This window comes from Neolamprologus brichardi, chromosome 3, assembly GCF_056152115.1.
Source record: "Neolamprologus brichardi isolate AB-2024 chromosome 3, ASM5615211v1, whole genome shotgun sequence".
Classification (NCBI taxonomy): domain Eukaryota; kingdom Metazoa; phylum Chordata; class Actinopteri; order Cichliformes; family Cichlidae; genus Neolamprologus; species Neolamprologus brichardi.
The window spans coordinates 58,061,460-58,078,777 of record NC_142106.1 but is presented as its reverse complement, the minus strand read 5'-3'; the positions used below and the strand labels follow the sequence as shown (position 1 = coordinate 58,078,777).

Below are 17,318 nucleotides of genomic sequence, written 5' to 3'. Positions count from 1 at the left end.
TTCAATGATGTTGTTGCTACAGATACATGTTAGCATCTTTATTGTAGTAAAGTCTTGTAATGTGAAGATAGAAACAAGGCAGAAAACAGCTCCATGATCTGATCTTAATGATGTTGTTTTTCTTTCTGTCTTTCAGAACTGGATTGGAAACTATCAAAGGTCTAAAAACAGCCTCAACCCTCCCAAAGAGCAAACTTTACACACGTCATCTTTCAGCTACAATCTTTGTTGCAGGGATCTTCTGCCAAACAAGGCTGAGAGAAGATTTCTTACAGCTGTCATGTTGATGCTGTTTCAATCTTTGGGCAAACACACTCATATATTAGGGCTGATATCAGGGCTGCACAAGTTCTTTGTGTTTGTGATCATGAATAATAGAAGTGTGCCTGTTGAAGATCATGTTTGCTACATTATTATATGTCCTGTTATTGTTCTGTATTATATTCAGCTTTCAGCATCCTTTCCCAGCCCCCTGTTACACCATCCATACAAAGCCAATCTGACTGAATCTTGCACTGTGCAAGGATTTTGCCATATATGAGCATAGATTACTTTCATATAGATTTTCAATGCAGGCTTTTGGTGAGCCGCTGGGTTCTGTCTAATAATCATCTCAGCATTTTACAATAGAATAGCTCTTTATTAGCTCTTCATCGATTGTTATTGGACATGAAACAAGGAAGCTGTGTTTCTCATTGGATGTTAGTTTCATGTTCATCAGGATCATTTTCTAAAGAGCTGATATTTAGACCATTTACTGCACTGGCTGCACATCCTGTCTACATTTCTCTGCATGTGGTGTAAAAACTGTGACTAGAGGTTACTTAAAAAACCCATGGCAACAAAGTGACACTTAATTTACTTAAGTAGATTTTAATTTCAAGTGATTTATGTAATATTTAGATAAAATGTTAATTAAATTTCAACAAAAAACAATAATAGATATTATTAACATTCTCTTGTAAATATGTGTTGAATTTAGGGACAAAATCTCAAATTGAAGGTTAAAATTGCTAATTGTAACAAAAAATTAGTTCATTTGAAATGAATCTCTGAGATAAATTACTTTGAATTTACAAACGATCTGGCAAAGGTTTAGTAAAAAATGACTAAAATATCCATTACAAAAAAATGAAAACTTTTTGTTTTTAATTAAAACTCAAGTTGGATTCACTAATTTTCCAATTAAACTTTATAATTAATGACTGAATAGTAAGAGAAAATCAAATTAATTTAACTTCTTTTCTGAGTAAAATGAATCAGCTTCACAAAGACAACATTCAAACAGTAATTGTTTTTATTGTGGAATATAAAACATATACAAAATTTATAATATAACATTTTTCTGATTAATTTCGATTGTATGCACTGAAATTCTTCACTAGTGCTCGCCCCAAAATAATAGGAAGAATAGGCCATAATTGAAAATACAGTTTCAGCCAACTTCTCGAGAATGTCAGTCTTTACTTTGGAGGTGGGCAGAAGATTTCCACTCTTTTTATACTCCTTGGTGGCTCTTTCCAGGTACATTTCAGTTTCATATGCAGACTGTGGGGAACAGCTTCGGCTCACAACGTTCTGTGAACTTCTGCCTTTTGAGAATAATGGTGTCCTGAGAAGATGTGGTTGCAGCAGAGTCTGCATTGGACACAACTGGATTGGATGATGAGTCATAGTCAGTTGACAGTTGATCAGAGGGGATGCCGAAAACTGGCGGGATGACCAGGGTGATGCCAACAACCTTCACAGTAGTCCTGAAATTTTGGTTTAAAATACTGAAGACTGAAGTCGTTTGAAATCCCAAAGGTATCCTTCACAACACTTTGCAGCTCCTCTACTGTTGGTGGGATCCTGATGGAAGAACCAACTTCTCCATTTGGTCATCAGTGATTACATGGAGCTCTATCTCGTTCAACCTAGAATAAAATGTAAAAGGGCAGAGTTACGTTAGATTAAGTAGGGTCAACTTGGTCATTTTCTGCTGCTTCAATTTCAAAACTAGTAGTTTAATTTAATACAATCATCCATCACAACCTATTCAAAATGCATAGTCTACATACTGATCAGCTGAATTTAAGTTGAGGGATCTTCCAACAACTGAAAAGAACACAACATTAATAACAATCACACTCTCCAAAGTAACAATTTTACACACACAAATTGTTAAAGACAAATTTGAATTAATACTTAAATTTTTAAAGGTGAGGTTCACATATAAAACAATGAAACTCTTTATTAGATTAAAAAGGGGATAGACTCTATTTTCTGTACCGATCTAGTGACAGATCATGACATGAAATAACACTATTTGTGTATTTATATACTGTATATATCTTCCCATATTTGAAAAGATGTCCTTTTAATCTACACAAGGTCATCTCTGTATCCAAACACCATCGGGTGTTAAACATAGAAATTATGAAAGACTTATGTCAGATTAAACACGTATTACTATATTACTTCCTGAGTGTACCTTTGTCTTGAAGATCGTTCTACAGAAACATCGTGACTGAGCGTGGGTCTCACTGATACACGACCAAGTTTAACTGGAACCTTGCATCATCCCTCTATGTGAGCTGTGCCTGCACTAAAGTCACGGGGCTCCGACAGCATGAAAATGAAAACCAGTTATTTTGCTGGACTGAGCCACTTTAGCTTCATTACCACAACTGAAAAACTGCGTGGAGACAAAAGCTTTGAAAAACTGTGACTGACAAAATCCCGCACAAATGATTTTAACTACATCACTCACTGCTGACTGCAAAACTTTTTCATAAAATGTTAAAAGTAAATGAGGGAGGCTACAGCCCATCGAAATACATCATTGATATATTTTTTTAATATGGTAAACGTGGTTAGTCAAAGCTCTGAAGTAACACAGCTGTGAAGGCTTGGAAAGTGACCTCATGCTAGCAGTCCACTTCATGCCATTTTGTGTAAAAATACGATACTGTCATTACAGCGGTCATTATTAATCTAATTTTGACGTATCAGACTGTTTAGAACTTTTACTCTAAACTGCTACACGTTACTGTTTAAAACGTGTCGTATATTCGTACAAATGAAGATAATCTTACCTCGGACAAAATGGAGATCATCCACTGCTGAAGCGTGTGTGTCCTGCACGTGGCACAACGGACTACAGGCGGAAGTGTAGAATGATTGAAATGAAAATGCTTTCATCAGTTAAATCTATTAGATTTCTTCATTTTTCACGGTACTCATACATTTTTGTTAAATCTGCTCAACAAACTATTGCTTAATTCACCCCAAACAAAATTGTGTAAATTTAAATAACTGAACATCTCAAAAATGTTTAATTTTGCTTAGATTTAATTAAAACAACACATGCATGTTTTTACTGAGTATTACTTTCCTATTAGATACTAATTAACCCAAATCACAGTTTTTACAGTGTGTGCTGTGTTTGTCTGTTCATATTTCTCCATATTGACACAAACAGTGAACAGCAGTAGATCTACTCTTCATCTGTTTTAGGCCCAGTGAAAGATATGAAGCAGAAATGGTGTCATTAGGAGAAGAAGAGAAGAACAAGTCCGGCGAGGAGGCAGCAGCTCTTAAAGATGAAACACAGCAGCTTAGCCCTGAGCTCAGAGAGCTTCACATGAAAAAGCTCCTCAAGCAGATCATGTCAGAGGTTTGTCATCAACAGGAGGAACTGTTAATATCATAGGATGAAGGATGCTGTCAGCTGGATGAAGAAGGTTATTTAATGGCAAACGTTCACATTGAAGTCAAATTGTTGTCGTGTTGAACAGATTCATGTACTGATCGTCTCCAGAATGTTAGAAGAGCTTCAATGAATCATTAGAAACAACTTACAGCTGCACAGTTGTGTCAAACCAATCTTTGTGTCATTGTGGGATTTTTGTGTTTCTACATGTGACACACGTCTAAAACATGTACACAATTTGAACACAAACAGGGACTCATTTGTTCCCACAGCCAGATGCTGAGAGCCATTTCCTTGTAGTGCTGTGTCTATATATATGTACCATTAGATGTTATTGGAATGATTGTCAGCTTTGATAGTTTCATGTGTGTTTAGCTGGACGGCTGTTTGATCCTCGACATGTTTAAAGGTGTCCAGTCCTGAGACACTGGGGGTGGAAGCAGCTGTGATGTCATTGGACTGTCACAAAGACAGAAGTGCATGAAGTGAGCAGCCAAGGAGCCGCTGATGTTTTGGATTCAACAGCATTTGAAAGGTTGACACAGACACATTTGCACATAGAAAGCTGAATTTGTCATATGCCACAGTGAACTCACTGTTCAGTGTTTTTCAGGAAGCTTCTTAACTGCCTCTGCTGCCAAACAAGCAGCTGATGTCCTTGAGAAGAAGCTGAAGAAGTCTTCAACAACAAATACAGGAAGTGGACTTTCAAATACTAGATTCACTTTAGACTCACAGAGAAATGACTCAACTAGCTGTGTTTGATTGACTCCTTGCTGAGGAGGCAGGTGAAGCAGGTGGAGCTGTTGTAATGCTGGCAGAGGGTGTGTCTTAGTAACTCTGTGAGGTAGAACTGGATCCAACATTGTGGATGTGTTGATGTTGGAGCCATTAAGATTCTCTGGCCACACTGTAGGATTTCCCTTTGATTCACTGCGGGGGCATTTTGGAGTCTGTCAATGAAACTCTTCATATTTGTGTTTGACACCAGTTTATAGAAACAGAGAAATGTGTGGATCTGTGTGTGAGGTTGGTGAAGGAAACACATGTTTACTGAGTGAATCGCTGCCGTTAGGAACTAGTTTTTATATCACAGCCTAGAAATCACACAGGACCATTTCTGCAAGTGAAAAGTCGTCATTGGAGGAAAATGATTGTGTAGTTTGTGGGACTGTTGTTTGTAAATGAAGAATTGTCCCAACTACCTGTGCTGCTGACCTTTGACCTTTTCTTTAGGTGCACAGAGGAGTCTGTGGAAACATCCAGAACTGAGGCAGTGCTACAGATGTCTTCAAATAAAGTGGTGTATTTAACCTGTGATTGTGCAGCATACAGCCCACACAAAGTTAACGAGTGGCTTTGACATGTAAACAGTAAACAGTCCTCCATGTAATACTTGGCTAGATGGCAGTAGCGTGACTCCCCAGTCAGCCTTTGACCAGTCCAGTGTTTCTGTTTCAGTCATTTAAACATTGTGATATCCAGATAAGTGAAATACCCTCCACAGAACAGCAGCATGACTACATGATTTCCCTAATCCGGCGATACAGGAACAGTCGACTGTCTCCACTACTCCACTTTCTCTTAGCATTAGCCATGCTAAGTGTTTAGCTTGATTAGCGCTCTGGCTCGGCTCTACAGCTGCTTTAAGAAAAATAAAGTCGTCTTGTTTGTTGAGCAGTACTTTATCAATGTTGTTGCTGTGCAGGTAATTATACGCCTCGGTGCTCTTATAATTACACAATTCCTCGCCAACAACGCCTTCGGAAAATACAAGTCATTAATAATGTGGATGTAGCTAACATCGGGCCATAGTTTAAAGTCATCTACTGTGAGAAGTGACGAGCGAGGCGCTGCTACTGAACTGTTCTTAAAGATTTTTAAAACATCTCTACTGTCTATAAACCTTTAATGTGTTGCCATTTACACCAGGTAAAAACACCTGATTCATTCCAGTTTCTCTGCTTTCACTTTGAATCATGACAACATGAAGCCTGAACGTCTGTGATGAACCCACTATCAGCATCACTGATATATTTCATCATTTAAAAACACTTCCTGTCACTGTGGTGGTTACAGTGACATCATGCAGTTTGTGCTTTGACCTCCAGAGGGCGACAAATCAGCACAGACAGAGAGCTCCATTCAAACTTTGCTGCCATCAGTAATAATTCTTCAAATATAATCATCAGTGTTTGAGCAGTTATGATATCAGGGACAATCTAGACATGTGTGACAATACTGAACATGTCACATGACACACCTTAAACATCATGTGATCCACTCTCAGTCTGCACTTTCATTCATGACTTCAACAGGTTGAAATGAGCTTTGAAGAAACATCAGTTCAGTGTTGAAATATTTAAACGCTGCAGGAAGAACAACAACAAAGTGATGACGGATGTTTGTGTTTCAAAGAGGAGAAACAGCAGAAATAAATCACAGTCTGCCAGAGGTTTGGAGTTTCCGAGGTGCATGTGAACGCACCACACAGTGTCCAATGCTCCAGATTGCCCTCAAACGTCTCTTTGGGTGTTTCCTTCCTGCTCAATGTTTACTTTAACTTCCTGAACTTCGTGCAGTGGAGCTTGTTGTTGGTGTGTGAAGAAACTGTAAGTTTGCTTTGTTTCCTCCTTTAACAGTTTGTCTTTAGGAACTTTACTGTTTGTTCAGCTCATGTTTGATTTCTTCACACAACAAACTGTGTGTGTTTGTATTTCCGGTCTCTCCATTAAAGTCAGTGTGTAATGTTTTCCTGGCTAACATCAGCTGTGTGCAGCTTAGTTCAGCACAAATCTGCCGCTCCATAGTTCACGGTAACGGACTCACAGCTGGACCAACGAGGCCGAGTGTGTCCGCCACTCTGAGCTACGTTCGTGTTTGTGTACTTGTAGTTTGTACTTTGTGAGTTCACTCAGAGCCCACAGAGGACGCAGCGTACGTGATGACATCACAGCCCTTTACCTCCTTTACTGTCACTGTGATTAATATTTCCTGCTTAGTGGATGGTTACCTGGTTTTATGTTTCCTGCCAGAGCAAATATACTTTTTCAAAATAGTTTTAAAGCAAATATTTACATGTTTTCTTCTAAAAACTTTATTTAATGACACAGAAACAGAATTATTTAAAAACTTTACTCTAGTAGTTTACATCTAGTGGACTGATAGTAGAGCAGCTGATGGCAGCTTCCTCTGCCTCACACTGCTGTCTGACTGCATTCAGCTGACACTGAGATGAAGCAGGAAAGAAGCAGCTGATATTTGGACAGCACACATGATGAAAGCAGGATTTCAGTTGATGTGCACATGAATGATTTGTGTTTCCTCTGCAGGTGAAGGTAGAAAGTGTGTGTGAGCTGATGTGAATTGAGCAGCATGGATCAGTGTGAGGACAGAGAGGAGGGAGTCCCTCCCTCTAAAAGCACTCTGTGTGGGGAACATGAGAGCCAGACCAAAGCTCAGAGGTGAGATGACCATCTCTAACTGTCCATGACTCTTCTCCATGTCACAGCTCAGCACTCACATCACTGCTCCATCATTATTCACAGCAACCAGCCTGGACCTCCACCCAGCTCTGTGTCCTTACAGAGTGACTGGTCTGAAGATCGTCCCATTAATTTTAAAGTCCAGCCTGTGTCTGTTGCAGAGAGGTGAGCTGTTAGTAACATGAACTCTCTAATTTAAATGATTTGATGTTTCCTGGTTTCTAAAATGCATCTCTGTAGGAGAGCAGTGTCTCAAAGGACACACAGGCTCAGCTGTCATTTCATCTGGTTTAAGACACATTTGGACCATCACAGTCACGTCTCCATCCCTCTTTTATTAATGAACTTCCTGTTGCTTGCAGATGACAGGAACACAAAGTGTTTGTGCCACGTGATGCTGCTTGTTAACATGTCCATGATGGTTTTTCACAGGAACCAGCCTGGACCTCCACCCAGCTCTGAGTCCTTACAGAGTGACCGGTCTGAAGATCGTCCCATTAATTTTAAAGTCCAGCCTGTGTCTGCTGCAGAGAGGTGAGCTGTTAGTAACATGAACTCTTTGATTAAACTGCTTGATGTTGTTGGATATAAACTGCAGTACAAACACGTTATTCCCTCAGTCCCATTTAAACTGTCTTTTAAAACAAGCCTTTGGTTTTTAAACAACTGAAAACCCACTTCAGCAAACAGGAAGTGATCAGAGTGTCCGTCCACTTCCTGTCAGGCCCTGCAAACATTTCATATTGAAGAAAAGTAGTTGATATCTCACATTTTTACTCCACCACATTCAACCATTTTGACATTTTAGGCCACAGCATGAAACTCAGGGATTTTGAGTCGTTCTGCACTCCAGATGTGTCGTGTTAAAGATTTTTATCATGTTAATCATGATAACAGATGAACCCCCTAACCCTAACCCTACATGTTAGTTTTGACAGCACTGGTAAATCCTTTTTAATGTTCTTCTGTCAGATCATTGATTAGACTCGACTCCAAATACGAGACTCAGAAAACTCAAATGAAAACTAAAATCAAACAATGAGAAAAGGACTTCTTGTGTTAGAATGAAAACATATGGAAGTCGTCAGGTTTCAAACACTCGATGAATCTACTGCACAGTTACATTCAGGGACCTTTGGCCTCCTGAGAGCATTAGTTGATGGTTCATCACAGTTTTACCTTCCAGTGAGTGAATTTATCAGTTTGATGAAGTCTCAAAGTTTCCTCTGAGCTTCTGCAACATCATCACTTCCATCACTGATGAAAGAAAGTTCATAGAAAACAGAAAATATATCTTCAGAATCTGAGAGTCTAAAACTTGACAAACGTGATTCAGATGAAGTTATTTGAGCAGAAACTCCTGGATCTTCATCCTGTGTTGATCTAATCCTTCATGGTTCCTCCACAGAGTGGAGCAGCAGAGCTCAGAGGTTCCCAGTGGTCAGTCTGCCCAGCAGCATCAAACACAGCAGGACTCCATATTTATGGTCTGTACATGTACAACAACTACTGTTACATCTGTTCTGTTCACAGTCATCTCCATGCTGCTCTTTGTAGACCGGTGGATTGTCTGTAGGGCTGAGAACAAAGTACAAATACTTCATTACATAACCTAATTACTATTTTCAGGTATCTGTAGTTTGCTTGAGTAGTAACTATTTTTTACTTTTACTCCGTACATTTTTAAACAAATATCTGAACTTTCTACTTCTTAAAAGTAGAAACGTCCTCCAAAGAGCTGCTTTCTTTTTTACTATTACTTTTAAGTTTAATGAGTACTTCAACTTTTACTGGAGTAGTTTTTAATAGTAGTAGTTGTCCTTCTACTTAAACAAAAGTACAGACTTTGTGTACTTTGCAGATTTTTACAATGATTCAGTTGTGATTCACAAATTCAGTTTTGACTCAGTCAGAAATATTATAATCATGATTTTTTTATCTTGGATTTCACTGTTGAAAGAACCTCTTAACCTTGTAAATGAAAAACATTTAATTCCAAATGATTTGAGTCTTTCTCTGCAACTACAAACTCCGTGTAAACTACTTTGGTATAAAAACAAAGCTGAGACTTCATCAGAGGTGTAAACATCAGGTTAATGATCCACACTTTGTGTTTACATGTTTTCATGATTACATGATTTCACTCTGATTGGCTCATTCATAAATATTCTGTTCCAGCTGCTGGAGGACAACATCATCACTTTTGTGAAGAACGAGCTGAAGAAGATCCAGAAGGTTCTGAGTTCAGATTACCCAGAATGCTTAGAGAGTCAGAGGGAGGATGAGGAGCAGAGGAGCAGCAGAAAGGCACTTGTGACAATCACAGTGAACTTCCTGAGGAGACTGAAGCAGGAGGAGCTGGCTGAGCGTCTCTATTGCAGTAAGAGCATTTCTGTAAGCGTTTAAGCTGATTGATGACTTCATCAGTCATTAAACAACCACTGCTGTCCTACTGGGAGACTTCAACGCTCATGTGGGCAATGACAGTGAGCCCTGGAGGGGCGTGATTGGTAGGAACGGCCTCCTGGATCTGAATCCGAGTGGTGTTTTGTTTTTGGACTTCTGTGCAAATCACAGTTTGTCCTTAATGAACAGCATGTTTGAACACAAGGGTCCATAAGTGCACGTGGCACCAGGACACGGCAGGATGCTGGACACACCTGGCACAACTAAACGTGCGTGTGAACGCCTCACAGAGGCCCTGGTCTGCAAGACCTTCAACATACTCCTCTGGCAGAGCTTCAACTGCAGTCTGAGGGAGACTGGTGCTCTACTTGCACTGTGTATAGCGCGGGTGGAGCACTGCTGACGTCGACAGAAAATATTGTCGGGCGGTGGAAGGAATACTTTGAGGACTTCCTTAATCCCACTGGCTTCCTCCTCCTGTAGAAGAAGCAGAGTCTGTGGATGAGGAGACGACTTACCTGTCTCCGGGGGCGAGGTCCATAAGAGAGATAAATGACTCCTTGTTGGGTACACTGTAAACCCGAATAAGTTCAGTGAACTCAACATTCATGAGGAAACTGATTACATAAAAATTTTTAAGTTAACTTACTTAAAAACTATAAGTTCACTGTAACTTAAAACATATGACCTGAATAAGATCAAAGAATTGAACTACCTCCAACCTGTAACTTAGTATTTAAGTAACTTACAAAGTTTAATTTCACTAAACTTGTATATTTTATTCTATTTAAACTTTATTTCATTACTTTACTAACTTAAATATTATAACTTATATAAACTCTAATTACCTATTAAAGCGCACGCTAAGTCTAACCCTTCATAGACAGGGTCTTTCTGTAAAGAAAAGAAACTGAGACAGATTTGCACTTGCAAGTTTATTTATAACCACCTGCACAAAACTTTACATGCTTCTGCATTTGAACATGTCTTTAGTGCTTATTGTACAACTTTTACAGTGAAAATTTTAAACAATATAGTGCTTCAGCCTTTTCTTTGGCTTTCTCTTTTAAAAATAATTTTGGAAACAACATAAAAAAAGTATCAGCCTGATGCTGTTATAAAACTAATAAAAGGCATTTTTATAAACATTTAAACCAAATAAATAGTCTCAGTCTACTCTACCTTTTCCCTTAAACTTCAACATAAATAGTATTTTTATAACTAATAATATAGTGCATCAGTTTTTTCTCCAGTTGTTCCCTTTTAAAACTTTTAAAAATAGAAACATTTAAAACAAAAAAATATGTGTGAGCATTTTCTTCCACGTTTTCATTATAAGACTAAGTTAAATAGAACACCCACCGTATAAAAAAGCTATCTAGAGGCATGTTTGTCTCAGTCTGTCTCAGGCTATGGGGAACAGATAGCAGCAGATGTCCTAAACCTACAGAACTTTGTATGAAACTTTACTACAGTTTAGTACAACTACTCATGCGAGGCATCAACTTCAGTGGAACAGTTTGAATTTTGCCAGCAGTATAGTGCCAGCACCTGTACCTGCTACTCTGGCAGTAAAAGATTGTTTTTGAGGCGAAGAAGACATGGTTTCAACTGTTTACCATCCTCAAGGCCCATCAGGGGTTTCTGGATGAATGTGAATGTGTTAACCAGGTTTTTTGGATAGTCCAGATGCAAGACATAAAACAATCCGAACAACAAGACAAATGCATCAGCCCACTTGGGAATGTCGCCTACCACAAGCTCATCTTCCACTACAGCTGCTGCACTGACCACAACAATATTAAAATACAATAAAAAAATACCTTACCTCGGAGCTTGGCGATAACTGTGTTTAATGCTCAAATCCCACTTCAAGCTGTTCGAACAAAAAGAAAAACCACAACTCACATTACCATGAGACAGCTAGCTTAGCCGACATTTACACCGCGGCGGTTATTAGATTATTATGTAAAACATATTTCGCCAAAACGTAACCATTACCATATAACAAAGCTTATGGTGAAAATAAGTAAACTACTGGCAATAATAATTCCCAACAACTAGTACGTGGCTGCCACTGGCGTTTTAGTCTCAATTTAGGCTTGTATTAAAACAGTGAGCAGTTAGCTCCAAAATGTGCGCCGACTCGTTGAAAAAAAACTTCAGTTTTTCAACCGAAATGACTCAACACGGACGCAACATTCCTCTGGTAACAATCGACAGCAGCTCAAAGAATAAAAAAAACAAACAGAAAACGTTGACTTTCATTTTACTTGCATATCTTCTTGCTTTGCTTTTCTTCACTTCACTTCAGACCTCCGCCATCTTGAAAACTTTTCAGAAAATGTAGTTCAGGTTCACAAACGTACGCCATGATGTCATCAAGTCTCTTAACTTAATAACTTTGACACGAAGGCTTTATTTACTCATAACTTTCTATTCTAATAAAGATCCGTTAAGTAAAAGTTGAATCTGCTTATAATTTTTACGGTGTTTTGACTTGGTTGCTACTTTTGATTTCTATGATTATAAAACTTTTGAGCCCATTGTACTTTAGGGTTTACAGTGTAGAGCACCTGGGGTGGATGAGGTTTCCTGAAGACTCTGGATGTTATAGGGCTGTCTTGGTTGTCACGCCTCTACACAATTTTGCTAGGGGATTTCCTCCGGTACCCATTTTTAAGAAGGGGGTCCCAAGGGTGTGTTCTAAATATAGGGGGATCACACTCCTTAGCCTACCTGGGAAAGTCTATGCCAGGATGCTGGAAAGGAGAGTCCGTCTGTCCGTCTGAACCTAGAATGCAGGAAGAAAAATGTGGTTTTCATCCAGGTTGTGGAACACTGGATCAGCTCTTTATCCTCTCAAATATACTTGAGGATGCATTGGTGTTTGTCCAAACAGTCTACATGTGTTTTGTGGACCTGGAGAAGGCATTCAGCAGTGTCGCTCTGAGTGATCTTTTGGGAGGTATGGAGTGTCTGGCCTGTTGCTAAGGGTATTTGGCCCTTATACACCTGTTCCAGGAGCTTGGTTTGCATAGCCGGACTTGTTTCCAGTGGGTGATGGACTCTGCCCGTGTTACCATTTGCCGCATATTCTCTTCGTAATTTTTATGGACAGAATTTCCGACAAGTAGTTGTCGGGTTTCCCTTGGGTGGTCTCAGAATCTGATCTCTGCTTTTCACAGATAATGTGGTTCTGCTGCCCTAATCAGGTGATGGCCTCCAGCTCGTACCAGAACAGTTCATGCCTGATTGTGAAGTGGTGGAAATGAGAATCGGCACCTCCAAATCTGGGGCAATGGTCCTTAGCCGGAAAAGGGTTGAGTGCTCACTCCGGGACAAGAATGAGTTCCTGCCCCAAGTGGAGTTCAAGTATCTCGGGGCCTTGTTAACAAGTGACGGGAGAACAGACGGATTGGTGGTACTACTGCTGCAGTGATGCGGACGCTGTACCAGTCCGTCATGGTGAAGAGAGAGCTGAGTTTAAAAGCAAAATTCTCACTTGTCGATCTACATCCCTAACCTCACTTATAGTCATGTTGTTATTGACCAAAAGAGCAAGTTTGCAGATACAAGCGGTGGAAATGGGCTTCCTCTGAAGGGCTGCTGGCTTCTGCCTTAGTAATAGGGTGAGAGGTTCGGCTACCGGGGATGGCCTCAGAGTAGAGCCGCTGCTCCTCCACATCGAAAGGAGCCAATTGAGGTCATTTGGGTCTGACAAGGATGCCCCCTGGGCACCTATTAAGTGAGGTGTTCTGGGCATGTCCCACCGAGGCAGACCCAGGACACGATGGAAAGATTACATCTCTTGGCTTAACTTGGAACACCTTGATGTTCCCCCAGACAAGCTGGAGGAAGTGGTCATAAAGAGGGTTGTCTGGGCTTCTCTACCTAGGCTGCTGCCTCCTTGACCGGCCCTGGATAAGCGGAAAAATATAAATGGATGGATCGACGACTAGAACATTTGTTATTGTCTTAAGAGATGGACCAACAGGTAGCCAAATATCCATGCTTTAAAGAAATGAGACGTAATGTTTTGCATTCCTTTTCCAGAACATTTTCCTACGGTATGTCAACGTAACCTTAAATCTGCACTGAAGAAGAAGTTCCAATGTGTGTTTGAGGGCATCGCTAAAGCAGGAAACCCAACCCTCCTGAATCAGATCTACACAGAGCTCTACATCACAGAGGGAGGGACTGCAGAGGTCAATGATGAACATGAGGTCAGACAGATTGAAACAGCATCCAGGACCAAACCAGACAGACCAGAAACAACAATCAGACAAGAAGACATCTTTAAAGCCTCACCTGGAAGAGATGAACCAATCAGAACAGTGCTGACAAAGGGAGTGGCTGGCATTGGGAAAACAGTTTTAACACAGAAATACAGCCTGGACTGGGCTGAAGGCAAAGCCAACCAGGACATCCAGTTCATATTTCCATTCACTTTCAGAGAGCTGAATGTGCTGAAAGAGGAAAAGTTCAGCTTGGTGGGACTTGTTCATCACTTCTTTACTGAAACCAAAGAAGCAGGAATCTGCAGCTTTGAAGACTTCCAGGTTGTGTTCATCTTTGATGGTCTGGATGAGTGTCGACTTCCTCTGGACTTCCACAAAACTACAATCCTAACTGACCCTAGAAAGTCCACCTCAGTGGATGTGCTGCTGACAAACCTCATCAGGGGGAATCTGCTTCCCTCTGCTCGCCTCTGGTTAACCACACGACCTGCAGCAGCCAATCAGATCCCTCCTGTCTGTGTTGGCATGGTGACAGAGGTCAGAGGGTTCACTGACCCACAGAAGGAGGAGTACTTCAGGAAGAGATTCAGAGATGAGGAGCAGGCCAGCAGTATCATCTCCCACATCAAGACATCACGAAGCCTCCACATCATGTGCCACATCCCAGTCTTCTGCTGGATCACTGCTACAGTTCTGGAGGATGTGCTGGAAACCAGAGAGGGAGGAGAGCTGCCCAAGACCCTGACTGAGATGTACATCCACTTCCTGGTGGTTCAGGCCAAAGTGAAGAAGGTCAAGTATGATGGAGGATCTGAGACAGATCCACACTGGAGTCCAGAGAGCAGGAAGATGATTGAGTCTCTGGGAAAACTGGCTTTTGATCAGCTGCAGAAAGGAAACCTGATCTTCTATGAATCAGACTTGACAAAGTGTGGCATCGATATCAAAGCAGCCTCAGTGTGCTCAGGAGTGTTCACACAGATCTTTAAACAGGAGAGAGGACTGTACCAGGACAAGGTGTTCTGCTTCATCCATCTGAGTGTTCAGGAGTTTCTGGCTGCTCTTCATGTCCATCTGACCTTCATCAACTCTGGACTCAATCTGCTGGAAGAACAACAAACAACCTCCAAGAAGTCTGAAGCAGGAGAACCTGCAGAGAAACACTTCTACCAGAGTGCTGTGGATAAGGCCTTACAGAGTCCAAATGGACACCTGGACTTGTTCCTCCGCTTCCTCCTGGGTCTTTCACTGCAGACCAATCAGACTCTCCTACGAGGTCTGCTGAAACCGACAGGAAGTAGCTCACAGACCAATCAGGAAACAGTCCAGTACATCAAGAAGAAGCTCAGAGAGAATCTGTCTACAGAGAAAAGCATCAATCTGTTTCACTGTCTGAATGAACTGAATGATCGTTCTCTAGTGGAGGAGATCCAACAGTCCCTGAGATCAGGAAGTCTCTCCACAGATGAACTGTCTCCTGCTCAGTGGTCAGCTCTGGTCTTCATCTTACTGTCATCAGAAGAAGATCTGGATGTGTTTGACCTGAAGAAATACTCTGCTTCAGAGGAGGCTCTTCTGAGGCTGCTGCCAGTGGTCAAAGCCTCCAACAAAGCTCTGTGAGTACATTTGTACTCATGTCTTTACTTTTAACATCCAACGGTGTCAGTAATTTATTTCACCAGGCTTTCTGTCTTTGTATGAATTTGTATCCTAAAGTTTTGGGATTTCTCCAATACAACTGTAACCTCTTTGATGCCTCCAGAACTCGGTGTACTCGAGACGCTGAATTCACCATAAACTCTGATCATCACTGCTGCTGTTATGTTATCAGTCTTTGTTTAAACACTTAGGCTGCATGTGCCTAATGTTGTGATACTTTATATTCACATGCATGCTCCTAGATACATTTCTACTGCAGGTCTATTTTTAGTCACAAATATTGGTGAAACACTTGCTTTTACATGCATGGTGGGTCCTGCATTAAATAAAGCATTTGAATTACTCAGTGAATCATGGCAGCCAGTGAAACATCCTTAGTTACACTTTAAACTAAACTCTGCTTCGGTCTTCCACAGTGTGTTTGTTGTTTCTTTGTTGTTGTTGGCCTGCTCTCTCCTCTCACTCCAATCTGGTTGCAGCAGATGTTTGTCCCTCCCTGAACCTGCAGACTTGGGTGCAGCACCTCAGTTCATCTTCAGTCTGAAAGCAGCTGTTTTAGCTATATCCCCTCAAGCACACCTTCCCTGGTCATCTCTGCTGTGGTTGCTATAAAATGTAATCTTGATTTAAAAAAGAAAAAGAAAAACCTCAAGTCAGACTTGATGCCATTTATTGGCAGCATGGTGCCTGTTTGTCAGTCTTTGATGATAAACTGCACCACAGTCTAAAGCAAACCTTCTGACTTCATGCATGTATATATTCTTTCTGTTCACCTTGGACACACAACAGCTCTCTCTTTGTTGTGATTGGATCTAGAACACACTTCAGATCAGCCAACATATCCTAATCTAGATGATTTTTAAGATGGTATCTGGGACGAAAAGTTAAAAATCAGCTTGGATGGCCTGTACTGTATGATGGCCTTCGTTGCACCACATTGATAGCCATGCAGGGTGGTTCACTCCTTGGGCAAGAAGACCGAGAAGTAGGGATGGGTACCGGTATCCGGTGCCATGATGGCACCGGTTCTGACATAAACGGTAGTAACCAGACCGAAAAGCAGCGCACATTTCGGTGCACTATTTCGGTGCTTTTTTTTTCCTGAGATGTGATACACTTTGAATTCTAGCCAACCATTTTACGTTTCCGAGGATAGTAGGCGGGCCCAAGTACATACGTTCTTTTAGAGCAGAGCTACAGATTAAAATGCCCAAGGCGAAGCGGTCAGTATGGCTGTACTTCACAGCAAAAGATGCAAACTCAGCAGCCTGCAACAAGTGCTTTAAGGTGATACTGTGATACTGTCAAAGGAGGTAACACCTCGAATCTGATGAAACACCTGGCGACGCATAGCGTTTTTTTTTTAAAGCCGAAAAATGCGCCGTATTTGATAGCTTGCTGCGAGACCTCACACCGAGCGCATCTACTGCGGGTGGGTTGCCTGTTATCGGACCGGAGTTAGCAACATCCCCTAAAAACCCGAAGAGGAGAGTCCTGGCCCCTAGCCCTGCCAGTGTAGCAGAAATGATGACGGATGATGATGGCAGCAGCAGCCGTTCTTCTCTGCGTGAGTAGCATAATGTTGTTCGTGTGTAATTTACGTTGAGTAGGCTAACCACGTTATTACATTAATGCATGTAAGGTGAACTAGCAAACACCGTCTTAGTTACATGCGGCTGTCTTCTTGTTTGATGGCAGATACTCCCTTCACCCTGGCCAAAAAGGCTAAAATGACCAAAGAAAAAGTGGAAAACAGTTAAACATGAGAGGTTTTTGGACAAAGTTTGTGTTTTTTCCATTGTTTAAGCACTGCTTCCAGCCAAGAATGATACC

The 17,318-nt window shown here is 41.0% G+C and overlaps 1 protein-coding gene across 1 annotated transcript in view; it reads left to right on the top strand.

Annotated features, from left to right (window-relative positions):
* The window catches only part of LOC102787331 (uncharacterized), a 526,954-nt gene that overhangs the window by 248,921 nt on the left and 260,715 nt on the right, over positions 1-17,318 (top strand). The window contains exons 19-22 of the mRNA XM_087838425.1: positions 7,612-7,713; positions 8,588-8,666; positions 9,358-9,559; positions 13,642-15,442. Of these exons, the coding sequence (XP_087694551.1) occupies positions 7,612-7,713; positions 8,588-8,666; positions 9,358-9,559; positions 13,642-15,442 (2,184 nt within the window). The remainder of the gene's footprint in view (positions 1-7,611; positions 7,714-8,587; positions 8,667-9,357; positions 9,560-13,641; positions 15,443-17,318) is intronic.